The 27,575-nt window shown below is 34.7% G+C and overlaps 1 protein-coding gene across 1 annotated transcript in view; it reads right to left on the bottom strand.

Annotated features, from left to right (window-relative positions):
* Positions 1-27,575, bottom strand: part of mio (GATOR complex protein mio) — a 44,304-nt gene that overhangs the window by 5,264 nt on the left and 11,465 nt on the right. Inside the window, exons 6-11 of the mRNA XM_074180321.1 lie at positions 22,304-22,473; positions 22,009-22,253; positions 15,393-15,753; positions 3,970-4,108; positions 3,767-3,902; positions 820-1,018 (exon numbers count right to left, since the gene is read on the bottom strand). Of these exons, the coding sequence (XP_074036422.1) occupies positions 820-1,018; positions 3,767-3,902; positions 3,970-4,108; positions 15,393-15,753; positions 22,009-22,253; positions 22,304-22,473 (1,250 nt within the window). The remainder of the gene's footprint in view (positions 1-819; positions 1,019-3,766; positions 3,903-3,969; positions 4,109-15,392; positions 15,754-22,008; positions 22,254-22,303; positions 22,474-27,575) is intronic.

Here is a 27,575-nt window from a genome sequence, read left to right as displayed (position 1 = left end):
AAAAAATTAGGTGAAAATTTGTGTGCAGCAAGCTAGGAGAGTAATTGAAAAAAAAACATAGGTCAGACGTAGAGCTAATAAGTAAAAACATAGTTCAGGTGAATTACAAAAAACATAATTCAGCTGTAGTACAGTAGTAGTAATAAGCTCACATAGTAGACTAACTTTCAAGTTAGGCTCATGTATTTTGATTAGAGTGTAGAAGTTTTTTAACATGGTTCTTAACTTGACCAATAGGTTCATAATAAATGTCGAGATTTTCACAAAGTTGATTGTAGAGGTTGCTCATTGCAACAACTGGTGAGTAATATGTTTGTTATGTCTGTGGAATTGGCCGCGGTGGTAGTGCGCCCGACTCTCGATAGGAAGGCCGTGGGTTCGATTCCCGCCTCGACCAGATATTTTTCTAGAGAGAATTTATCTGGCTGAAGCTGGGATGATTCTGCAACCGTGTTAGGAATCACATGTTAAAAGGTAAGCCCTCGTTAGTCCTTAGCTCGCACAAGTTTCTCAACTTCTGAGACCAACAACTCAAACGACTGGTACATAACAACTGCGCGTCCAAAATAGCTGAAACTTTGGTGAGTAACTGTCAACAGATGAACAACGAAATTCACTAGCTTTTATTTACGAGTGCTGTTATCTTCATGTTGACGCCACAAACTTTTCAGACCACCCTCGTAAATAATTTACAAAACTGACACACATGTTTCACTATGCAGTGAGACTATTAGTGACACAATAAGTAGTGGTTTTGTAAACTGTTCAATATGTAGAAATCACACAATGAAATGATCCCAGTACAAATATTATACTTACTTTCGTCTTACTAGATGAACTTTTGTGAAGTCTACTTCGATCCTGCCCCGCTATATAAGCTGAAATACTCTTTCCACAAAAATTGCAGGACACGTATACTTGTTGAGGTGGTCTTTCGTTGGGTTTGAACGATGCAAGCATGATATCAAAATCGGCTCTCTGTTCGAACATTTTCGGTCTGTTCAGCAAATCTTGATAACTACAATAATAAATGTCATAGCGTAAACAAACGAAAGAATATCCCTTCTAGGAGCGATGAGAGATTAACGATGAAAGCATGTGGATTAATGAGATCAGTATTTTTATATCTAGTGTCCTTTGCAAACGTTCTAGAATTTTTTCTTCCCCAACCTTCAATCGAAAACAAAGGACTTTATACACACATCATAGATTGACGTGACTAGTGAATACGCAAACAATCATTGAATTGAATTAGTGAAATACTGTGACTGTCTCTGTACTCTGCAGAAGCCTACTAAGCCAATGGCTGCTTCCAACTGATTTATAACATCGATAATTGCTTCAGGTTAAAGTGAAAATAAGGGTAAAAATTTCAAATTGAAAGTTACATCTAGAGATGCGGGAAAAAATTTGTGACATTCTAATCAACTGTGATTAAAATCCTGTTTAAAGTTTGTGCAATAATTAAAAAACAAGCATTATATTGAAAGGGGGATGTTTAAGGAGAGATAAGAGAGAGAGAGAGAGTTTAATGTCATTAGAAATACATCTTGTCGCAAACATTTTTCTGCTAAAGAAAAATGTATAACTATTTTTTTTATTTGTTAATTCAATTAGGATTCCCTAATATACAGGTTAACTAATTTAAAATATAATATAGGTAATCAACAAAATTTATATGGAAATGAAAATTTCTATGTTTTTTACCACTTTTATTTGTAACTAACGTTACTGCAGTTTCGTCCTATAAGGCCATTTTCAAACTTATACAATAGATAGATTTCTTTATTTCCTTCATTATGACGAACATTTACATTTCGTATAGGAATTGTCAAAGCACATATACATATTCAACATAAAACAAGTAAATAAATAAATACGAGGTGAAACAAATACAAATATTCAGATAAAATATGAGTAATCATGAGGCAAAAAGATTAAAATATTCATTCAGTGTATAAAAAAATGGTTGAACAAAAACGACTTCAGTCTATTTCTGAATTTCGTTGGGTTTTTGGTGGTTTTTATTATATTTGGTAATTGATTGAAAACTTTAGGTCCCATTAATTTAGAAGAATTTTGAGTAATTTTATATTTAGGGGTCTTAGTGTATATTAGTCCCTTTTGACGTATATCAAAATTATGGATATCACTTTTCAGGGTGAAATCGGTTTTGTTCGTAAACACATAGACGCATAACTCAAAAATATATATACACACTAGAGTTGAAAGTTTATATCTTTTAAAAATTATTTTGCAGGAATCTCTCTGAGAAATATTAAATATACATCGAAGTATTGCTTTTTGTGCAATAAAAACATTATTGCTCATTGTTGAGTTGCCTCACAAGCAAACACCGTAACACAACCTGGATTCGACCTGAGCATAATAAACCTTCATTAGTTGGTCTTTATTAAGAACAACCCTCAAATTTCTGAACATATAGTTAGTTTATTGTGTAAGTTTGAGAATGTCCATATAGGACGAAACTGCAGTAACGTTAGTTACAAATAAAAGTGGTAAAAGACATAGAAATTTTCATTTCTCTTTTCATTATGATCTCCTATCACGTAGTAACGGCTACATCCATCAACTTATTGAAAATTTATATAAATAATACAACTATACAGGGTGTAACATAAGTACGTTAAAATATTCAAGTGACGTATTCCTGAGACAATTTTAAGAAAAAAAGTCTATATGAACTTGTGTCCGAAAATGCTTCGTTTCGGAGATACGGGTTGTTGAAATTGAATTTTTTTTTTCGCTTTTGGAAAATAACTCTTGCAAAAAATAAGTTATTTGCACGAAATTCGGCACACGGGGTTTTTTCACGTGTGAAATCATAATTTCGTATTAATTTTTATGTAACATCTAGAGGGCGCTGCGTACGCTGTCATTACTTATTTCAAATTGCCCTAACTTTTTTGACAGTAAACTTTTGGTACTGTTCATGAAAAAACCTAATTCCCACACCTTTTCCAAGTAAAAAAGGTACACCTCCTCAACAACGCTGGAGGTGATCGTTTTCGAGATATTTACAATTTTCTATATCGATGCATATTACTTAGCTCCTAGGGCGCTAAGTGAAGTTGCTGGCAACATTACAAAAACTATGAGTATGCGGTGGATCTCGTCAAAATAAACAACTTTTTCCTATTAAATGTTTAACGAAGAATGAATCGTTTTCGAAATACAGATTGTTGAAATTTTTCAAAACATGGTAGGTTTTTGTCATAAGTTTTTTGCAATTTTAGTTATTTTCATCAATGATTTATACACAGTATACCCGTAGAGGCTTCTTCTGAACTGAGCATTATCGAACTGCTTATTCAATCCAAATTTTAAAAAATTTTTTAGGTTTAATTATTCAATTAGAAAGTGCTACATGCATACAAAAATATAATAGGCCTAAATTCCTCCGCTCTGATAGTTTAATTTACCTTAAGAATTGGAATAATAGTATTAATTTTTAGCAGATCTGGGATCTTTCCAGTCTGAAGCGAAGTGTTGATAAGATTCAATAAAGCATGTCTAGAAATTTCAAATATTTGTTTAACAATTTTGGCATTTAGGGTTTCATATGTATTAGAAGAAACTATAATATACAGAGGTTTCTATTTTACAAAATGTTAAGTCGAAAACACAACGCTTGATTGATTTTTTATTTCTTGCATCTGGATGAGTGTAAAAAGTTTTCCAAATTAACCTATTTCTTATTTGCAATATTAACAAAGTTCCCAGGATTCCTGTCCCTATTACTTACTGTAATATCCAATTTTTGACACGCTCTGACCCAAGATCATCATGAAATGCTCTCGTTGCAATCAATGTTGTAGACTGAATGTCTGCTGTACAGTCCAAGTACTTTTGTAGAAGTTTCAAACCATCAGAACTATTTCCTGCAAAATATATGATACTGATTCAATTCTACTTGAAATGAGCAACCGGATTAAATTAAAATATTACCAGTAACCAACAATCCATCCAAATTTCCCTCGTTACACAATTCATCTGACAACCTTTTAACGTACTCTAATAGTTTTTCATCTGGTAAGTATAAACAAGCTAAAGCCACACGATCATCGACAGCTATACCATTTTCATTCTGAAATTTAAAAATATTTCTAAAGAAATTTGAGGGTGATATTTTCATTGTTATCTACCATCTACAACTTTTCTATGGTACTGATTTATTGGAACTACGGTAGAACTCTAATTATCCCATTCAATTGGGACAAACTATAACAAATGTCCGGATAACTTGATTTTAACACAAATAAATTACTCCAGTTTAAAAAACTAAAAAACACGCTTTTAAAGAACATCGAACTAAAAAGTTATAAATATTTTTTAATAAGCTTAAAACAATAACGAACAAAAAAAATTGTATTATTGTGAAAAAAGGGAGGGTTTTAAGCATATCTTAAAAAATATTTTTTACTTTTTAGTTGGATGTTCTTTGAAAGCGTGTTTTTTAGTTTTTTAAACTATATTTATTTTTCATTTTTTAGTTTCGTCTGTTATAAAACCGTGTTTTTTTTGTCTTTTTGAGCTTTATTTATTTTATCTGAGCTTTGGGATCAATCAGCCGTATATTGTTTAGAAAAATGACCATTGATATTTTCCGATTCCGGAAAGGGAGTATGAAAATCAGCATGGGCATGCAAGGCAACAGGCCTTGAGTAAAGTGAGTTCGAATTATATCAAGGACGTTACGTACAGCGCCATCTGCCCGCGAATAGCAATAATGTCGATAATTCTGTCATATACAGATCCCGATATGAAATGAAAAGGAGAGTTACAAACATACATAGAGGTGAAGCTAATATAAAGCGTGTAAAAAGGCAAATTTTTAAGGAAGAACACTAGAAAATGATTCGGGTGACTAAAAAAAATAAACTGACTTCAATGCGGTATTTATTAAGTTTATTAAAAGTTTTGGCGGTTTTGATGTCATGTGTTTTTGTAACTCCATATACCTTTTTATTCATTTTTTATTTTATTTCATTATACATTACACATTATACACGGTTTTTCCTTTTTTACATATGAAATATAATATAGATACATACTTATACTAAATATAAACTAAAAATTAATAATTTGGCAGTATTACAGTAATAGACAGACACTTAGGTATACTAATAATCTATTTGAACTGGTTTTGAATGAATATGATGTTTATCCACTAAATTGTAAACCTCTATTATAATATTCATTAGCTAATCTAACAAAACGTGACAAAGTACTATGATAACCATAATTTGTGCGATGGTAGGGAACTTGGAATAATTCAGATAGTATCTTATAGATCAGGTGTCTCCAAACTTTGAAGCCTTCGGGCCATAATGATTTTTTCAGTTTGTTCCAAGGTCCAATTTCTGCCCTTGACTATATTTCTAGACTAGGATAGTCGCAAAGTGCGTGACCTAAGCAAACTTACGCTTTTTTGCATTTCAATTATTATTGTGTATTGTGACACTTAACGACATCTAGTGGCGAGTAGTGGTACTATGTACTATCTTTTTCAGCTACCTGCTAGGTGGCATTAGGCGTAATTAAATATTTGGAATTACCGCGTTGGTTCGAGAAAGTTCTGGTTCTAGCTAGTGTATTCCGATCACCTCGAGATGGCAGTAATAATTGCATATAAAAAGGCTAGCGGCGCAACTGCGAGTTAGTCTGCGTAGGAAAGGCGAAGGAAGCGAACCTGTCTATTGTGAAATAAAGTAACACCCGTCAATAAAAGTATTTTGATTTGACTTATTGTTTTTATATGTGATTTGTTAGTATGGAAAAGAAGCAAAAAATCGACAGTGAATGCAGAACGTTCCAAGAAAAATGGAACTTTCAGTATTTTGTGATTGAGTCCAGTAATAAGGCGCTATGTTTAATTTGTAATGAAACCATAGCTGTTCTCAAAGACTATAACATTAAACGACACTATGAATCGAAACATCTTCAAAGTTACTCCAAGTATACAGGAAGTTTGCGGAAGGAAAAATTTGAAGCTTTGAAACGCGGACTCAAATCGCAGCAATCTTTGTTTACCAAAGCGAATACTGAACAAGAGTCTGCAACTCGTGCCAGCTTTCGTGTGGCTCTTGAAATCGGAAAACGTGGCCAACCATTCACCGATGGAGAAATGATAAAAGAATGCTTGATTGCAGTAGCCGAAGAAATATGCCCCGAAAAGGTAAATTTATTTAAAAGTGTCAGTTTGTCAGCAAACACCGTGGCTCGGAGGGTGCAAGACATCGCAGAAAATATATCATCTCAACTGTCTGACAAAAATGGACATCATGAGTGGTTTTCTCTAGCATTGGATGCTAGGTGTTGCTCAGGTGTTGATTTTTATTCGCGGAGTAGATAAAAGCTATGAAGTGTATGAAGAACTTCTTGATATTGATAGTATTCATGGCACGACAACTGGAGCAGATATTTTTAAGGGAGTTGAGAATGCTATAACAACTGATGGAGGCAAAAATATGTATGGTAAAAATAAAGGAGTGGTTGCACTTGTGTCAAAGGCTGTAGAAAATGATGGTGGTTCAAAAACCATTAGTCTTACTGTGTATCATTCATCAACAGTCCTTGTGCGGAAAATATTTGAATATGTCTGAAGTTCCAAAACCAGCCATATCAGTTGTTAACTTCATCAGATCCACTGGGCTGAATCACCGACAATTCCGCGAGTTTATTCAACAGATTGGAGAAAATGATTTACCATATCATGGCTTAGTTGCTGAAAAGTCCTTAAGCGCTTTTTTGAACTTCAAGCAGAGATTGAAATTTTTTCAAATGAGAAGCAGCGCCTATTTGCCGATTTAGAAAATAGTGAATGGATGTGGAAGTTAGCCTTCTATGTCGATTTGACAAATCATATGAACGAACTGAATTTGAGATTGCAAGGAGAAATCAGCTTCTCCCTGATTTATACACCAATATCAAATCCTTCAGGCAGAAAATAATACTATTTCAATCGCGATTACGTAAAAAATTTTTCACACATTTTGAAACGTGAAATATTCAGCCACTGAATATTTCAGAGACTGAATTTCCCGTCAATTTTGCAATCGAAACTTTGAGTGCTTTGAAGATAAATTTTGATACTCGTTTTTCAGATTTTGATGTCATTGCGAATGAAATTAAGCTTTTTCAAAATCCTTTTGATTCTGACATTGAAACCGTGGCTCCGGAAGTCCAAATAGAAATTATTGATTTACGGTGCAGTGATATGCTTAAGAACAAATATCGAAATTCATCTTTGTTGGAATTTTATAAGAGTCTTACTTGTGTGAGAAAACGTTTTCCAAGATGAAGTACACAAAGAATGTTTACAGATCTCAATTAACCGATGAGCATCTTAAATCTCTTTTGATAATTGGTACAAGTAAAATTGATCAACAACTACAAAGTATTGTCGGTGGAAAATCACAATTACATAAATCTCATTAGTGTTTTTGTTTTACTGTGATTCATTTCAATTATTGTTAGTTATTAATATACTTAAACTTAGATGCTTAAGTTAAGTTTTCTTTGTCATCATTTCTGTCGTTAAGTTTTACCTTGCAAGTGAATAAAACCGAGTTATTATCATTCTGTGTTTTCTTCTTCAACTTATCACAACAATAGTAACAACAATTAGCGTCGCGGGCCGGATTGATGACACTGGCGGGCCGGATTTGGCCGCGGGCCGTAGTTTGGAGACCCCTGTTATAGAGGGTAATCAAGTCATATCTTGTTCTACTACTTTCCAAGCTAGTGATATTCAAATTTTGCATAACTTGCGTATAATCGTATTCACTATATCGCAGATTGATTTTAAATGCTATACACCTTAAAGAGCATTTATCTTTGCATTGAAAAACTATTTCATGTATAAGATCACAAAGTATTTATATACTTTGTATATTACTTTATTAAAACGTTTTTGATGCTGAAGATAAAGTTATTATACAGTGCATGAAAAATCTTCTGAAATATTTTCAAAGCAATCTTATCAAACACTATAACAATGTAATTTTTTTATTAAAAAAAATATTGTTGCAATGCAAATTTTATAAACTATTATATTATTCTTAAAAGAACTTTTTTCTACAAACACAAAAATGTCAATCAGCCTCAGTGTCATTGTGTGATTTTTGGAATTTCTTCCTGACGTTTCGCTGGCGCGAGTGGCTAGCTTCTTCAGAGGTTCAACCATCATGGCTTGCTGTCCGATGACTACCTTTTAGGCTTCATCAAGCGTATTTATGCCTTTTCAGGTAATCCGTTTTATCTGTACCTGTATTTGTACCTGTACTCGTATCTGCTCTTGTACCTGAAGTCATACCTGCACTTGAACCTGGAACATTAACAATCTCTTTACCTGTTGTCCTGTTTGTTATTCTCGAATTCCTTAAAATGGGCTTCCATATTCGATTGAGGTTCACCGCTTCCTCTTTTCTGTTGAAATTCTCCGTGTGTTTGTGGATCTCTATTGCCTCCCGTACCAGTCGGCTACGGTATCCCTGGTTGGGGGCAATTAGTTCTGTGTTCTCAAACAAAATTCTGTGGTCTCCTTCACTCAGTGCGTGTTCTGCCACAGCTGACTTGTCCGTTTGGCCTAGTTCCTTTTATGATCTTTTAGTCTTGTTCCCATGGATCGTTTGATGGTTCTAATATAATATATAGATAGCAGGTTATGATCTAGTATCCAGTTTTTGTAGAACACAAAGTGAACATGGTGGTACTGCTGTTTTTGTTAAATCAAAATTTTATAATGCAAATAAATGCAAACCCATCCCATATTTGTCTGACAACTCACTTGAATTGCACTTTGAGTGTTCTGCCATAGAGGTAAATAAAAAACTTTGTATAGTCACTTTATATCGTAGTTCATCAAACGACTCTGAAGTTGATGTATTTCTTGATCAGTTGAATATTATCTTAAATTACATAAGTAAATATACAGAAATAATAATATGCGGAGATTTCAACATAGACTTCACAGGAGAAAGCCGCCCTAAAAAACAACTATTTTCCTTACTTGAAATGTTTCATCTTATTTTGCTGTATGCTGAACCAACACGTACGGCAAAATTTGGGAAAAAGATAACTTCTAGTGGACTGGATTATATAGTTACCAACATAAAATCATAGTCATAAAATTTTATCTGATTCTCAACATGGATTTCGCATGGGCAGGTCAACTGAATCTGCTACTACCCTTTTTGTTGATTTCATATCTAGGAATATGGACAATAGGAAGCACGTGGCAGGAATTTTCTTTGACTTGTCTAAAGATTTCGACTGTATTGATAAAGTGTTTATGGCTTCCAAACTGTATAATATTGGCATTAGAGGAAATATTCTTGACTGGATCATTTCATTCCTATCAAATAGACAATTCTTTGTAGAAATAGATAGTGTTGAGTCAGAAAGATATTCAGTTGATGTTGGAGTAGCGCAAGGTTCAATTCTGGGACCATTGCTTTTCTTACTATTTCTCAATGACCTCCCAATTAATGTCGATAGGCGCTTTTATCTAATCAATTTTGCTGATGACACAACATTTGCTATAGCTGAGTCAACTATGGAGGATATGATTTTATCGGTCGAACTCTGTATTAGTGAAATGACAAAATATTGTCATTCCAATAAACTGATGTTAAATGCACAGAAAACAAAAATTATATATTTCAATAAGAACAATTTGATCGATAGTAAAGTCCTACAGATACATAACTCCACTAAGTTTCTGGGTGTAATGATTGATAAATCACTCTCATGGTCTGAGCATATTGAAGGTTTATCTAAAAAACTATCCAAATCATACTTCGCAATTCTGCAATTGAGGTATGAACTTCATGAGAATATACTCATCCAAGTTTATTATGCATTAGTATATTCTGCACTATCTTTTCACATCACGTTATGGGGAAATGCTACAGAAATAAATAGGATATTTGTTACTCAAAAACGAATTGTTAGAATGATGTTCAACATGAAGCCACGTGATTCTTGCAGGGAAATTTTTAAGAGTAAAAAGATTATGACAGTTTGCTGCATTTATATTTATAAAAGTTGCTTACACATTAAAAAGCATGAAAATGAGCTAATGAAAAACAATTACCACCATCAATATTGCACTAGAAATGCTTCTAATTTAATAACAATGACTCACAGAACATCCGCATTTGAAAAATCGTCAACTTATGCTGGGGTAAAAATATATAATAAACTCCCTAATCTAATGAAGGCCTGTAATACTATCGAATTAAAAAAATCACTGAAAGATTTCTTATTGGCTAAATCTTATTATACATTACAAGAGTATTTCGCTGATTGAGTTTTTGTGGATATCTGTGTGTAAATAATCTTATTCTTTTATGTTTTAATCTTACATTTTTACACTTGTACATCTAGACGTTTTTACATTTTTATTTATACATATATGTATATATATATATCTGTATTTTATGGTCCTATGTTTATATGTATTGAATGTATATTTACATGTTTGTTTGTTTACATATTTATAAGTACAAGATACCATGTAGTTGGTCCATGAATGAATAAATTTCTTTCTTTCTTTCTTTCTTTTTTTCATAGCGTACGTCTCCTGTGAGGTCTATGATATGGGGGTATCGGATCACTTTGCCCAAAGACTGACATTTAATATAATGAATGAAATCAAAAATACAAAATACATTGTCACTCGGAAAATTAATGACGTTTCAATATCAGAATTTAAATCACTATTAATCGCGGACAACTTCTCGTATGAACAAAATGAGAGTGTTGATGTCATGTTCAATAACTTCTTTTCACATTTCCAATGGTGCTTCGATGTTGCAATACCCAAGCAAAAAATGAAACCATCAAAAAAATCGAGTTCAGGAAAAATTCCATTTTCAAATGAACTCTATGGAAAGCTGGATGATCTAAAACAAATGAATTGGTTGCGGAAAAATACCAATGATCCTGTAATACATGAATACTATAAAAAAAAACAAAAAGGAAATTGATAGAGAGATCTACATTGCAAAAAGGGATTATCATACAAGTGTTATTCAAAATTCCAACAATAAAGTGAAAACACTATGGAACTTAGTGAACAACAAAACCAACCGCGTAAAACAAAAACAGAAAATCACCTTAAATTACAATCACAAAATCGTAATTGAAAATAAAGATATAGCAAATGTATTTGGAGTTCACTTTGCTAACTCTGTCAAAGAGAAAATAGATTCCCTTGATCTCCCTTGCGATATGTGTACCAAAGTTGAAGCGATGAGTCCAAACTCCATGTTTTTCGCTCCCGTTACTGAACATGACATCAACCATATAATTCTTAACTTGAAGAAAAAATTTTCTGCTGGCATTGATGAAATTCCTGCCACAATTCTAAAAGAATCAGTTGATATTATATCTAGCACTTTAACGTTAATAGTAAACAACTCTGTAATGAGTGGAACATTCCCAAATGCACTAAAAATCACAAAGTCTATTCCTATATTCAAAAAAGGGGATACACAGTGTGTTGAAAATTATAGGATGATTTGCCTCCTCAGCTGTTTTTCCAAAATAATAAAAACAGCAATGTACAACCAAATAATCAACTATTTAAACAAATATAATATTATTACTTCATCTCAGCATAGATTTCGACCTAACCATTCAGTATTGATTTGAAACAATATATAAATATATGATAATATCAACGAAAACTAAGTTGTAGGAGGACTTTTCTTTGACCTGTCGCGTGCATTTGACACCATAAAGCACGAGTATTTACCAACCAAATTAGAGGCAATAGGTATACGAGGCTCAGTTCAGCAGTGGATCCTATCATATATATCTGGGAGGATACTTAAGGTGCAGATTGAGGACGAGTTCTCTGATAACTTTGACATTACAATTGGCACTCCCCAAGGTGGTGTCTTAGGCCCTTTGCTATTTTTGCTTTATGTGAATGATTTACCCACTCACATTAAGCAAACCTTTATCTATGCGGTTGATACCACAGTTATTGTTGTGGCTGACACCGCTACTGAATTCCAAAAGAAAATTTAATTGGTTACAGAGGAATTTTCGCACTGGTGTGAGGTGAATCATTTAATTAACAAAACAGAAAAAATGGTGTTCATAGAGTTTACAAGTCCCCTCAGGCGAACACACAATCTTACAATAAACATTGATGATATTGAAATAAACACATCAGAGTCAGCACGATACTTAGGTATGGAACTAGACTACAAGTTCTCATTTAACAACCAAATAGATTCTATTTGCAAAAAACTGAATGAAGTATATTATGCTTTCTATACACTCAAGTCAAATTTTCATAGACCTTACTTGATCAATTTATATTATGCACTGGTATATAGCACCATCAGCTGCAACATCATAGTATGGGGAAGGTCCACAGAAACATCCAGGGTCTTTGGAATACAAAACAAGTTCATCAGAATGATATATGATTTAGACTACAGAGAATCGTGTAGGAACACCTTCACAAATAACAATATTTCAACATTCACATCTATTTATTTGTATAAATTACTGACGTATACCTTTTTGAATAAAGGAAAACTAAACAAAAACAGTGAGTACCACAGATACGATTCGAGAAAGAAAAATGCCTTTCACTTACATCCCATACTCAGATCACATCACAAAAAATCACCTCTGTATACAGGGGCATATTTATTCAACTTACTGCCTGAAAGCATGAAATCGGAAACAAAAATAAAAACTTTTAAACATACACTGAAAAAGTTCTTAATCCAAGGAGCATTTTATACTTTAGACGATTTTATTCAAAAGTGTGGCCGATTCATTTTCATCTATGTAGTATGCATTATATGTAGGTTTATCCCAACGACATATCTGTAGACAGGTTAAACTCTTTTTTTGTAGAAAATGCTGACAGAATGATTCAGAAAATACCTAAATCCCCGATTGACTCTGAAACTTTACTCTCTAATATGAAACTTAATTCTGCACAGTCTCTATTCATTAAACCAGTCACTCCAGATGATGTGAGAGTAATAATAAACGGTCTTAAAAATAAAAAAACTGAAGATCTTGATGGTATAAATATTTTTATTATAAAAAAATGTGTATTATGGATTATTGATCCCCTGGCTGATATAATAAACTGCTGTATATCACAAGGTCACTTTCCTACTAAACTAAAAAAAGCTAAAATCATCCCTATTTATAAGAAAGGAGATCCATCTCAACCAATAAATTTCAGACAAATATCAATACTACCTTCGTTTTCAAAGATCTTTGAAATAGCAATCTATAGTAACTTAAACAGTTATCTTAATATGTTTAATACAATAATACCTCAACAGTTTGGATTCAGAAAAGGTGTTTCAACTTCTGATGCTATTCTTTCTTTAACCAAATTTATTGAAAATTGCTTTGAAAACAATCAACATTGTATAGGATTATTCACTGACTTATCAGCAGCATTTGATTGTGTTGATCACTCAACTTTATTGAGTAAACTCAATTATTATGGTGTTCGGGGAAACACGCTTGACCTATTCTTCTCTTACTTATGCAACAAAACTCAGACTGTTGAATGTAATAATGTAAGAAGTAATCCCTTGAAATAATGAGGGGTGTGCCTCAAGAGTCAGTTTTGGGACCATTACTCTTCCTAATTTATATCAACGATATGACGTCTTTTATTACCTACCATAATACAGCAACAGTTTTCTTTGCTGACGATACTACAATCAGTGCTAGTATTGATAGACGGGAGGATCCCGAAATTGCCCTTGAGGCAATTATGAATCAAGCCAAAACATGGTTCTCTGCGAATGATCTCTTACTGAATGAAACAAAAACTGTAACTCTTAATTTTGATTCGAGGGCCTTAAACAACAGCTGTAATTATACTTCCACCAAATTTCTTGGTATTCTAATCGATAGTCACTTAAACTGGTCTGAACACATAAGTACTCTCTGTAACAAACTTGCTAAATGTGTATTTGAAATAAAAAAAATTCGAGAAGTAGTCAATCAAGATGCTGCTCTTACCACCTACTTTTCTCTGTTTCATTCTCTTCTTCGCTATGGTATATTAGCCTGGGGAAACTCAGCTCAATCACATTTAATGAGAGTATTTATCTTACAAAAATCTGCTGTACGAAAAATTGTCAAAGCAAATTGGGACTCGAGCTGTAAAGTGATATTCCCAGCTCTGAAGATCATGACTTTATATGCCGTCATTGTATATGAAAAATTACTATATGTCAGGAAACATATTAATGAGTATTCAGCTCATTCTGATGTTCACGCCCATGACACCAGGTCAAAGAACAATCTGATAAAACCACAATTGAGGTTGCAAAAGACGCAAAAAGTGGACACTTACCTTTTCAATGCCCTACCCATCCATTTTCGCAACTTATCGTTTAAAATATTTAAGTACAAATTGAAAAACATACTGACTGAGCATTGTCTTTATAGTATTGACGATTTTACTAAAATAGCAACTGATAAATGTATTTTCTTGTAACTTGAAATTGTTATATTTAATTGTAGTTTGTATTATTGTGTGTAATTTGTATTTTATTAACTGACTGGTTCATAAAATGTAAATTTTCTTAGCGACTCAAAATAAATATTATTATTATTATTATTATTATTACTGTTTTTAATATGTATCAATCCAATATGTTTTAACTTTTGTGTGAAATTGACCATTGTTAATGTGTTTGTACTTGTTGTTTGTTTTTCATTTTTTTTGACATATCTCATGTTGTAAGAACAACCTAAAGAGACAAATATATTATCTATCTATCTATCTATCTATCTATACCTTTCCACACGTGCACGGTATGCGATAGACCCCTGCTGCTGATAATGGGTCTCTTTTGTCTTTAGTCGACCTGAGGCTCTGTTGTATCTTCCTCGGGGGTTTGAAGACTGTTTTGATGTCGTGTTTATCCAATAGTTTTCCAATTCTGTCCGGAGAGAATTGGGAGAGATTACCATAAATACGCTTTACGAAGTCTAAAAGGTAGTCATTGGACAGACAGCCATGATGGTTAAACCTCTGAAGAAGCTAGCCACTCACGCCACCGAAACGCCAGGAAAAAATTCCAAAAATCCACGGCTTTCAAACTCGAAAAGCAATGACACTGAAAACCTCAGCCGTGAAAGTCTAAACCATTTTGTCATTCAGACTCATATGATTATAAATCATAGAATTGTGACATTTTTGTACTACTCATCTTCAGAAAATTCTTATAGAACACTTTATACCCATTAAGCAATAGTTTTGCTACCTGAACAGAGCCACACATCTGCAAATACATGTCTCTTTTCCTGTGTTGCTTTAAGAACAATAATCTAAAATGTTGAAACAATGTCTTACTCACCAAGGCTTCATCATAATTATAATCATTAGCAGTTAGAAAACTGAACATTACTTTCAGGTAAGGATCCATCAGTTTCCCCAAACTTGCTAAGCAATTCTGCCTCCACAAGCTGTTTGGATCATCGGAAAACCCAGATAAAGCCATTGCCACAACGTTGAGACTTGACCCGTAGTCTGTATCACTAGGAGCCCGGCCTAGTATTTCAATAGCCAGTTGGATTTTGAGATTGAACACTGCAATGGCGGCAGCTCTAGTATAAGCTTTAGCTTTTTCTAATTTCTCAACGAATTCTGTCAAAAACTGTGAATCTTTGTCCAAAGGCCAACTGCACAATTGAAGTGCTTTGTCTCTTACTTCGTGTCTAAAAGAGAAAATACTTTAAAAACCTTATCCAAAATTTGTTTTAATATTAGGTTGTTTCCAAAGTTTTGTACGTTTCTATGGATCCACTTTACACTAAAATATCTCAGTGAATAATAATAATAATAATAATAATAATAATGGAGACGACAATCAGAACACGCAGGGCGCTCCACAGAATTAGGCCCCTGAAGCCACAAGAACTGGCTTGTTTGGATGCGGAGGTTCATAGTGTTCTAACAGAAGAGGCAAATCAACACCGCCGTGTATAACGTCGTCCAATCGCTTTCCGAATCGGAAGGACGAAATCCCGGCCTTGCGGTTCGGAAGATTGAACGGCGTGTATACAAGATGGAGGTTAAGATCACGTCGGCGAGACAACACGCGTCTCGTATCCAATGTGTAATGGATTACAGGGCAGTCAACAGGCCTTTCACGCCCGCAGTGCGGCGAATAGCCGCCAATTTACGACGTATCCATCACACTCTAAGCCAAGGCGTGCTTTTGACCACCAAACAGCACTGCCTTGATAGGATACGAATGCTAGTGGCTGCTAAGAAGTCACTAGTGAGGCGAGCGAGAAGTATCGTGGAAAATCTTAGGTTCCGCGAGAAACCTTCTCGCTTATTCCAAGAGCCTCCACGTATTGTGGATAATCCGCCGACTGCTGATCAGGTGGAATCCTTCTGGAAGGATATCTATGAACACCCGCAGCCATTCAACTTAGACACTCCAGCCCTAGCGCAGTTCGAAGCTTTCAACAGAGAGCTTCGACAGCCTGAGCCCAATGAACTGCGCAACCCGATAACCCCGGATGACGTTCGAAGGGCCCTCGTTGGTTCCAAGAACTTTGCTGCTCCAGGCCCAGATGGGCTGAACACTTATTGGTGGAAAAAACTACCAAGTACCCACCACCATCTGGCCAGAGTTTTCAACTCATGGCTCGATGGAGAGCAGCCGATTCCGGATTGGTTTGTCGAGGGGCGGACCGTTCTCATCCCCAAAAGCGGAGATTTGTCGATTCCTAAGAATTACAGACCGATAACATGCTTGAATTCGTGTTATGAGTTCTTTACAAGCATCTTATACACACGAATACTCACCGCAGTTGACCGAGTGTTCGAACGGATATATGAGCAGAGAGGGTCGAAGAGAGGAGTCGCTGGATGTAAAGAGAACCTGCTCATCGATAGATGTGTAACGCAGGACTCGATACAATATAAGCGTAACCTCTCTATGGCCTGGATCGATTACCGTAAGGCATTTGATACAATTTCGCATGAGCTCATCTTGCATTTGCTCAAATGCCTTGCGGTACCCGACAACATAGTGAGATGCACTGAACAACTTATACCACTCTGGCGAACTCGCTTCACCATAACACCTGGTCAAGCCGGAGTTCAAACAGGGTGGGTCACTTTCAGAAGGGGTGTATTTCAGGGTGATTCCCTCAGTCCCCTTCTATTCTGCATCTCACTATTGCCATTATCCGTTGCGCTCAGAAACACTCGAGGGTATAACTGTGGCACCCCCGGAAACCGGAGGCACAAGGTCACCCATCTGTTTTATATGGATGATCTTAAACTTTATGCCTCTGGAGAGAAGGATCTCCATCAGTCCTTGAGGGTGGTGGAAGAGTACACGCATGCTATCGGTATGAAATTCGGGATAGACAAATGTGCAATGGTTCATCTCAAAAGAGGACGATGCGGGGACTACGGAGAGGATGTGCAGCTCGTAAATGGAAGCATCCTACACCATCTGGATGCCGGAGAGACGTATACTTACCTTGGGGTGGAACAACGCCAATCACAAGAGGTAACTGCAGTGAAAAACTCTCTCCGCGGCAAGTATCAGCACAAACTTCGACAGATCTGGTCATCGGAGCTGTCGGGGAAGAACAAAGTTGCTGCAACAAATATGCTTGCCGTTCCAATCTTACTCTACTCGTTTGGAGTAGTGAAGTGGACTAGGAAGGAGCTGTATCAACTCGACGTAAGGACCCGAAAAATGATGCATCTCTATTGGAGTTTGCATCCCAAATCGTCCGTTCCACGGTTGTACTTCCCCCGACAACAGGGAGGTCGTGGACTTTTGAGTTTGGAGTGTCTACATGACAGAATGGTACTGGATACAGCCTGTAAAGTCGTCAGGAGTTCGGATCCCCTTCTCTGTATGGTCCGTGACCATGAGAGAGCAGGAATTGGAGCATTTCTCCTTAGGGCAGCTGCTCGAGTAGCTGATGAACTCGGTATAGTTTTCGACTCTGAACGAGGTGATTACAACTCTGTCACCGAGTTGGAACCCGTTCAGCAAAAAGCTCAGATAAAAGCCGCAGAGATCACCTTACTTCTGCGGAGACACAGGGATAAGCCAATGCATGGGGTCTTCTTCAATAATATTGAAGACCTTGGCTTATCAAAGCGCCTGACGTTCGCTTTTCTCAGGTCGAGTGGGCTGAAGTCGGAAACTGAGGGGTTCATCATGGCTTGCCAGGATGGTGTCTTCAACACCTTAGTCTACCGCAGTCGCGTGATGGGTATAGAGGTTCCTGACACAAGGTGCAGGGCCTGCCGCGAGGCGCCCGAGTCTCTAATGCACTTGCTATCAGCATGTCCAGCATATGCGGTCTCGGCCTATATCCATCGACATAACGCGGCCCTAAGAGTGCTATATTACCATCTATGGCACTCTTACGGTATTGACGAGACACCGGTGTTGCCCTACGCTCCGGGGATATTGAATCCGTTGTGGGGAACGAGAAGTGCCAAATTTATTGGAACTATTCGTTCCCCACCCTCAGGCTCATACAAGCTAATAAGCCTGATGTAGTCCTTCTCGACCACCAGAGCAAGACGATATTTGTCGTGGAGTTTTCAGCTCCTGGCGAGACGAATATCGTCTGAAAAGAGGAGGAAAAACGGATAAAATATCGAGATTCTCTCTTCGAACTCTGCAGACTCTATCCAGAGTGGCCTGTCAAGATGGTTGTTCTGATTATCGGAGTCCTTAGTGGAATGGTGCCCTCTCTACTCTCGAATCTTAAAATCATACCGGCCTGCGCACTAAGGCAGAAATCTCAGCCGGACAGATGCAGAAGGCTGTCATTCTTGGCTCACTGCGCTTGCTTAGGGCACATGATTCTCGGACCCAATGATCACTTACCCCACGGTGTAGAAAGTGGTCGTTGGTTGATAATGCTGGCGCGCCCTCCCGAATGTATCGGGGCTTCGGGGGATAGGGCCTGACCAGCGCATAATTCAGTATAAAAAATAATAATAATAATAAATTTCTTTATTTCTGAAGAATAATCGCAAAAAGATACAAAAACAGAAATAACGTCACCAGCAAGATAGATTATGTCAGACAGCATGGCTGAGGTATTCAGCAATAGTATTGGGTTCAATATTCAGTAGAATCTTATGAATTCCCTTTTTGAATTCACCAAGTTTATTAATTAGTTTGATGCTGGTGGGGAGTTTGTTGAACTTTTTCATGATTTGATAGAACGGGCTCCTTTCTGTAACAGTTAGTCTATGTTTTGGGTATACATAGTCAAACATTTTTGTGGTAGACTATTTTCAAAAAAAAGTTCGTTTCTAAAAAGGAATAACAAAAGTTCCTGTATATAGACTCCTATAAGTGTAAGTATTTTTAAGACTACTGAATTTGCCTCTACATGATTCTTTTGAGTTTTGTTTCAGCATAGTTTTCAAGGATCTTTTTTGTACAATAAAAATTTTCTCTGCATTTCTACTACCTCCATAAAAATAATCCCATATCTGAAGATGATCACTTGGTGATCGAAACACGTGTCAAGGTGTTAAAAATAACTTTCTTATTAGTCAGTGGGCTATGCTTGAAGACTGGCAGTAAACAAATCTAAAGCAAAAAATTTTAAACAATCATCTCCCTACCTATTTTAATGACTTCATTGTTTTCAACTCTGATATTCATAGATATTCAACAAGAAATAATGCAAATTTTTATTTACCTATATGCAATCTGTCAAGTACTATGAAGTCCATGTTCTATAGGGGTTTGAACGATTTCAATAAATTACCGAATGATATAAAAAAAGCTCAGACTGTTAAGGAATTGAAAAAACGCCTTATCAGATTCATACAAATTGTGAAATGAATTTGATACCTATTTTATATTGTTTTGTCTTTAGATAAATTTATATTTAACTACCTGTATACTTATTTTTATTTGTATTTTTTAATATTGGTCTTGTCAGAAAGTTAATATTTTTTTTAATATTACTACATATGATTTTGTATGTAAATTATGTTTTCCTATTTTCAATAAACTGTTATTATTATTATTACAAATTGTGAACTGAATTTGATACCAATTTTATATTTTATATTGTTTTGTCTTTAGATAAATTTATATGTAACTACCTGTATACTTATTTTTATTTGTATCTTTTAATATTGGTCTTGTCAGAAAGTCAATGTAAATTTTTTTTTTTATATTTCTACATGTGATTTTTGTATGTAAATTAGGTTTCCTATTTCAATAAACTATTATATTATATTAAAATGAACTTTAAACGTTCAAGCCAGTCTCGATATACCTACACAGTAGGTTTAAAGGACTGACGCCTATCAGAAAACAACTACTCCCCTGGCTAATACCACGAAGGGCGTTGGATTATTTCCGACAGGCATCAGTGCAGGAATCTTCACAGAAAATTCCCTGCATATGCAATTGGCAATACAACTAGCATTAGGCATTAAACCTAGGTATATCGAGACTGGCTTGAACGTTTAAAGTTCATTTTGCTTTGGATTTGTTTACTGCCAGTGTTCAAGCAGAGCTCACTGACTAATAAGAAAGTTTTTCTTCCTTATTCAGAGGAATCGGGCAAACTACGGATATGCAGTTGGTTGGTACCTCGTCCACTAGATGGAGTGACATTTTGTGATGTTCGCTCCAACTTCAGAAGAGGAATGAAATACTCTGAAAGAATTCCGATTTTCAATTCTGGAATATCATTGACTTTAGGTCGATGATGGTCACTATCTTGCACTGGCGAGTGGCTAATGAGCCCGAAACCGGTCTGCAAGTGTGCCCGTTCCAAAATTGAGGGTCGACTCTTTCAGTTGTATTGTCAATTGCATATGCAGGAAATTTTCTGTGAAGATTCCTGCACTGACGCCTGTCGGATATAATCCAACGCCCTTCGTGGTATTAGCCAGGGGAATAGTTGTTTTCTGATAGGCGTCAGTCCATTAAACATACTGTGTAGGTATATCGAGACTGGCTTAAAAGTTTGAAGTTCATTTTGCTTTAGATTCAAAAATAACGATTTGGTTTGAGGAAAAAAAAACTCCAGTAATATTCATTACTACACCAAAGGTTCCAAACAGTACATCCCAAGTACATCTTCAACTTGATTAATAACACACTTAGATGAAAGTGTTGCAAAAAAACTAATAAATAGAGTTTATTCGATGATTTACACTATAAGGGTTTTACAAAAACCGCGACACGTGTTTCGCTATACAATAGCTTCTTCAAGCATAAGCAAGTTATGCTTCAAGCAAGTTATGCTTTAAGAAGCTATTGTATAGTGAAACACGTGTCGCGGTTTATGCTTATGCTTGCTATGCTTATGCTATTGTATAGCAAAACACGTGTCGCGGTTTATGCTTATGCTTGCTTGCTTATGCTTGAAGCATAAGCAAGTTATGCTTCAAGCAAGTTATGCTTTAAGAAGCTATTGTATAGCGAAACACGTGTCGCGGTTTATGCTTATGCTTGCTATGCTTATGCTATTGTATAGCAAAACACGTGTCGCGGTTTATGCTTATGCTTGCTTGCTTATGCTTGAAGCATAAGCAAGTTATGCTTCAAGCAAGTTATGCTTTAAGAAGCTATTGTATAGCGAAACACGTGTCGCGGTTTATGCTTATGCTTGCTATGCTTATGCTATTGTATAGCAAAACACGTGTCGCGGTTTATGCTTATGCTTGCTTGCTTATGCTTGAAGCATAAGCAAGTTATGCTTCAAGCAAGTTATGCTTTAAGAAGCTATTGTATAGAGAAACATGTGTCGCGGTTTTTGTAAAACCCTTATAGTGAAAATCATAGAATAAACTCTATTTATTAGTTTTTTAAATATGGACTTTCATCAAGTATCGACCAGTTCTATTCGATGAAAGTGTTGCAGTTGTGGTGTACGGTAAAATGCTTTTTATATAATTGAACCAGATACGAATAATAATAATAATAATGTACTGACTACCTGTAATACTTGGCAGAAGTTTGACAATTAGGGTAGCCCAAATCGCTCCAAGACACTGTGACAGTTTCGGATTTTTGTTGGGTCAGCTCAATATTTGACAAAACATACAGAACACCTGGATGTTTGTATTCACTATCTTTAATCATGCCATCTTCCACTAGTTTTTCAGTTAAATGTAGCCAATTCCAAACGTTTGCCAATGACAAATGATTTTTCACCACTTCCCCATTTTTATTCAATTCTTGCTGAAACCATTTAAAATGAGGAAAGGAAAACTCATCAAAAAAATATATACCTGTATTCCATAACGTAATTTGGCCCTCTCCTTCATATGGTAGGAAATGTCTTCTATCTTGAAGTCATCAATATACCTCAGCATCTTCTTTCCATATGACCATACCAAATTTGTCTGTGGTGATGAGTTAATAGTTATTCTATCACAAACAGTGTAATCCTTGATTGCACCTTAAAAATTCAACAATACAGATAAGTAAGCAAGTAAGTAGTCAATATCTACCAATTGCAAAATATGTACAAGTAAATAATAACTCGGAAAGAGAATTTGAATGTTCTGTAGGCTATGTTCAGTTGAATAAGTTCAAATTATATGTTGTTTCAGTATATAAAACACCAGATAGTAATGTAGAAAACTTTCTCTGCAAAATGTATGAAATGTTATGTGATATTTATTCAAATGATAACTGGTACATAGTGAGTGGAGATATGAATAATAATAATAATAATAATATTTTATTGGTTCTTCTGGATCATAACTCAATGATATAGAACAAGTCAGTGTAATATGATATAAATAAACTAAAAAAAAATTATGTATATATAGAATATGAACAATTATGTAAAATTATATATTAAAACTTATAACTAGGTAAAATTATAATATATTAACAACCCTAGATGACAATCTCAATTCTTCAGTTATATTGATAGTCATTTATAAACTCTTCAATGGAGTAGTAGGCTTTATCAATCAGAAAGTTTTTTAGGAATGGTTTAAATTTTCTTAGTGACATTTTTCTAACATGATTTGGCAATTTGTTAAATAGCCTGATACCCATGAAAATTGGACTTGATTCTGATCTAGCCAGTCTATGATTTGGTATTTCTAACAATGTTGAATTTCTTGTGCCGTAATTATTTTTGTTTAAGAAGGTAAAAGGTCGCTGATCCGATTTTACAAAAATTAACAGCTGGTACATATAAATGCATGGGAGAGTTAATATTCTTAAAACTTTGAATAGATCTCTGCAGCTAGTACTATTTACACTCTGAATGTTTCTGACAGCTCTCTTCTGTAAAATAAATACCCTTTGTGCCTCACGTGATAGGCCCCAAGCTACTATACTATGAGATTGTTGAGTGTAATTGGGCATGATAGTACATGAGTACCACCGACTTATCTATAATTTTACTGAGTTGATAGATACAGTAACACATAGGCGTTATTTTTTTACATATTTCATTAATATGTAGATTCCATTTACAATCTTCAGTGAGAGTAAGTCCTAGAAATTTTATTGAATTCACCTGTTTCATTAAACCGTGCTGTGATTTTAACAGTAAACTGTGATCATGACCATTTGGGGCATAACTAAATCTTAGGAAGGATGATTTTTTATCATTGCAGATTAATTTATTGCTAGAAAACCAGTCCTGGGCTTTTAAAATTTCCCTGTGAGCCAAGTCTACTGTGGATGTAACATTCTTACCACTAACCAGTAGTGTTGTGTCATCCGCATACATTACAAAATTTCCTTCAAAGTCATTGACATAAATTATATAAAGTAGAGGTCCCAAAATAGAGCCTTGTGGTACTACAATAGTATACTTTGAACGTTTAGATTGATACTGATCTATTTCAACGTATTGTGTTCGATTTTGGAGATAACTTTCAAACCATCTACGTGAGTTTCCCCTAAAACCATACTTTTCCAATTTGTCTAGTAGAATTCTGTGGTCTACAAGATCAAATGCCTTACTTAGATCTAAGAAAATACCCAGAGTTCGATTACCCATATCTAGACTATTACATAGCTCTTTTAGTAGTTTTATTATAGCTTGTGTTGTTGAACGTCCCTTTCTAAAACCAAATTGATTTTCATTGAATAGCTTATGAAGATCAAAGAATGAAACGACTGAATTTGACACCCATTTTTCATAAACCTTTGCAAAAGCACTGGGGACAGTAATGGGCCGGTAATTTTCAACTTGAGTTTTATTTCCATTTTTATGTATAGGTTTTATTTTTCCAATTTTTAAGCTATCTGGGTAAATACCTTCTTCCAACGAGCAGTTGATGGCAAGAGTTAGTGGGCCTGCAATAAATGACGAACACTTTTTTAAAAGATTAGGACTTATTTCATCATTACCAGTAGATTGAGACGATTTTAGGTTTTTGATGATATCATTTATTTCAGGTTCTGTTGTTGGTTTAAATGATGATTCTTCAACATTGCTAGCCAGTAGTGTGGGTATGGTATTAAAATATTCAACAAAGTGATTTGCTACATTCTGGGGTGCCTGTACAATATTGTTATCAATAGTTAAGTGAATTGGTTCCAACCTCCTTTTTGATTTTTTGCCTGATCCTATAATAGTCCAGGCCGTTTAAGATTTATTTTTTGCTTTTGCAATTATGCTATTATTATATTGCTTTTTTGATACATTCAATAGATGTTTATATAACTTTTTATATTTTTTATAATATTCTTTGGTATCCTCATTTCCGTTTAAGGTTAGCGTATACAGATATTTTAATTTCTCTCCAGAAATGAGTAAACCTTTAGTTAACCATGGTTTTCTTTTATATGATGCCTGTTTTTCTTTTACTTTTTTTAGAGGAAAAGCAATGTCGAAGTAATATTTAAAAGTTCGAAAAAAGATCTCAAATTTTTCGTTTGCATTACCCCCACACATATACATATCATTCCAATCTTCCTGCCTCAAAAATGAGATAAAGTGTTCAATATTAAATTTATTATTAAGGTCTCTAAATTGCTGTCAAGGTTTTGTTTCTGTAATTTCATGTGAGTTGGTATCAATATAGATCAGTTGAGCATTTTGATGATCACTAAAATAATTATCTACTACTGTACTCTTATATAATTCATAGTGAATGTTTGTGCAGATGTTATCCAGGCAATTATTTCCTCTTGTTGGGGTATTAATGGTTGGTATGATATTATAAGAAGTTAGCAGATCTGTTAATAAGTTGAGATTTTTCGATTCTTTGAGAAAATTGATATTAAAATCTCCACATAATATTACCTTATAGTTTTTGAATTTTACCATTAAATTTCGGAGCAGTTCCTCAAGATTTTTGATAAAAATGTCAAAGTTCCCATTTGGGCTTCTGTAAACTGTTATAACTAGGCTATTTAACATGCCTTTGCCAAGTGTACCTGCCTTACATCTGATTGCTGTCACCTCTAAATCCATTTCGACAGAATTAGTTTTTACTATGTCAAAATTTATATTGTTTCTGACATATATAGCTACCCCTCCATGTATAGATTTATCCCTACTGACACTAGAGGTGGAAAAGATCTGATTAATATGTTTGAAGAATTTGGAATGACGAATCATATTTCACAAGCTACACGTATAACTGATAAGAGTGCGACCTGTATTGATCTCATTTTTTCCAACCTTGACTGTCGAAGAACAAATATCAAGAATAATCACATATCAGATCATACATTCCAACTATGTGAGTTCAACCTCCCCATAACGAACCCATCAAAATACCAAAATCACTTAGTAAGAGACCTATCAGAATCTAATATGATAACATTCAAAAACTTAATAACTTCAGAACAGTGGCAAGAAGTCTATAGCTCTTCTGTCTTGAATGTTATGTTCAATGAATTATATAGTTCATTTATCTATCACTATAATAATGCATTCAACTTGAAAAAAATCAACAGATCTAATTTGAAGAGAAAATGGTATAATAATGATATAAAAGAATACCACAAAATGTTATGCGAAATGAGTAACATTGCTAAAACATCAACTAATAGTATCATTAAAGAAAGATACAAACAACTGAAATTAATTTATATAGAGAAAGTGAGGCAAGCAAGATACACATTCAATAATAATAGACTGGAAAATTCATCGAATATAACAAAAGAGAGCTGGAAAATAGTGAATAAAAAAAGAGGTGTATCAAATAGTAACACAATCAACCAATTAATTATAGACAATAACACAGTATCTGACCCAATCCAAATCTGCAACATTTTGAGTAATTGTTTCACTAACACATCAGGTTCTATCCCAGACCGTAGTGGGCTAACGATGTCACCAATGTATGAGCACTCATTCTTTCTAACACCAATAACACCCTATGAAGTGGAATCAATTATCACAAAAACTACATCGAAACTAGGTACTCTGGAAACAATGGCAAATAAAAACTCCGCAGGTACTGATGGTATCTCAATAGTTACTGTGAAAAAAATTGTAGACCTTATAATCGAGCCACTATTGTTTTTGATGAATCAGTCATTTTTTGTAGGTTGTTTTCCAAATGTATTTAAAATGGCTCTCATATTTTCTCTATATAAAAAAGGCGACAAAACTGAGGTAGACAACTACAGACAGATATCTTTACTTTGTTCCCTCTCTAAACTGTTTGAGAAAGTTGTTAGTAACAGAATTCTGAATTACATGGATCAAAATAATCTTTTTAGTAATAACCAGTATGGCTTCAGGAAGAACAAATCAATTGAATCAGCTTCATACCATTTATTAAATTTCATTTATACACAGGTTGACTCGAATAAACTAGTTGTAACACTCTTTTTCGATTTGTCAAAAGCATTTGATACTATTTCTTCCGAATTTCTTATAATTAAACTTGCAAGCCTAGGTTTCCCAAATAAACTATTGAACTGGGTGAAATCATATATGGAAAACCGTAGTCTAATAGTTAGCTGCAATGGAATTTTATCAAGTCCCAAAGATGTAAAACTAGGAGTGCCTCAAGGTTCTGTCCTGGGACCATTGTTGTTCCTCAATTTCATAAATGACCTGTCTGAATTCTCTTCTGAGTGTCACATAACCATGTTTGCGGATGACACTGCAATTACTGTGGCCGACAAAAACGAAGTTGAGTTGTCAGACAAAATAATAGATAAATTCAGTGCTTGGTGTCAACGTAACAAACTTATTCTGAATGAATCTAAATCTGTTTCAATGAAATCATTCATTAGGAAAAATTTCAGCAGTGACTCTTCCACAATAAATGGTATTCGATCTTCCAGCGAAGTCTTGTTTTTAGGAACGTCTTTAGACGAAAATTTGACCTGGAGCGGTCATATTCAGAAGGTCTGCAACAAACACAATTCCCCATATTACTCAATCAAACAATTGAAAAACACTCTAGATAATTTTGGATTGATGAATGTCTATTTTTCTATGGCTTATTCTCACATCAGCTTTAATATCATTTCTTGGGGATGTGCAAGGGAATTTCCACGAGTTTTTGTTGCTCAGAAAAGATTGCTGAGACTAATTTTTAATATAGATTTTCAAGATAGTTA

Source organism: Leptinotarsa decemlineata, unplaced genomic scaffold, assembly GCF_025532065.1.
Source record: "Leptinotarsa decemlineata unplaced genomic scaffold, Ldec_3_MD MMD2_tig00026294_RagTag_RagTag, whole genome shotgun sequence".
Taxonomy (NCBI): Eukaryota; Metazoa; Arthropoda; class Insecta; order Coleoptera; family Chrysomelidae; genus Leptinotarsa; species Leptinotarsa decemlineata.
Note: the sequence above shows the minus strand (reverse complement) of the source record. Positions and strands in the feature narration are given on the sequence as shown.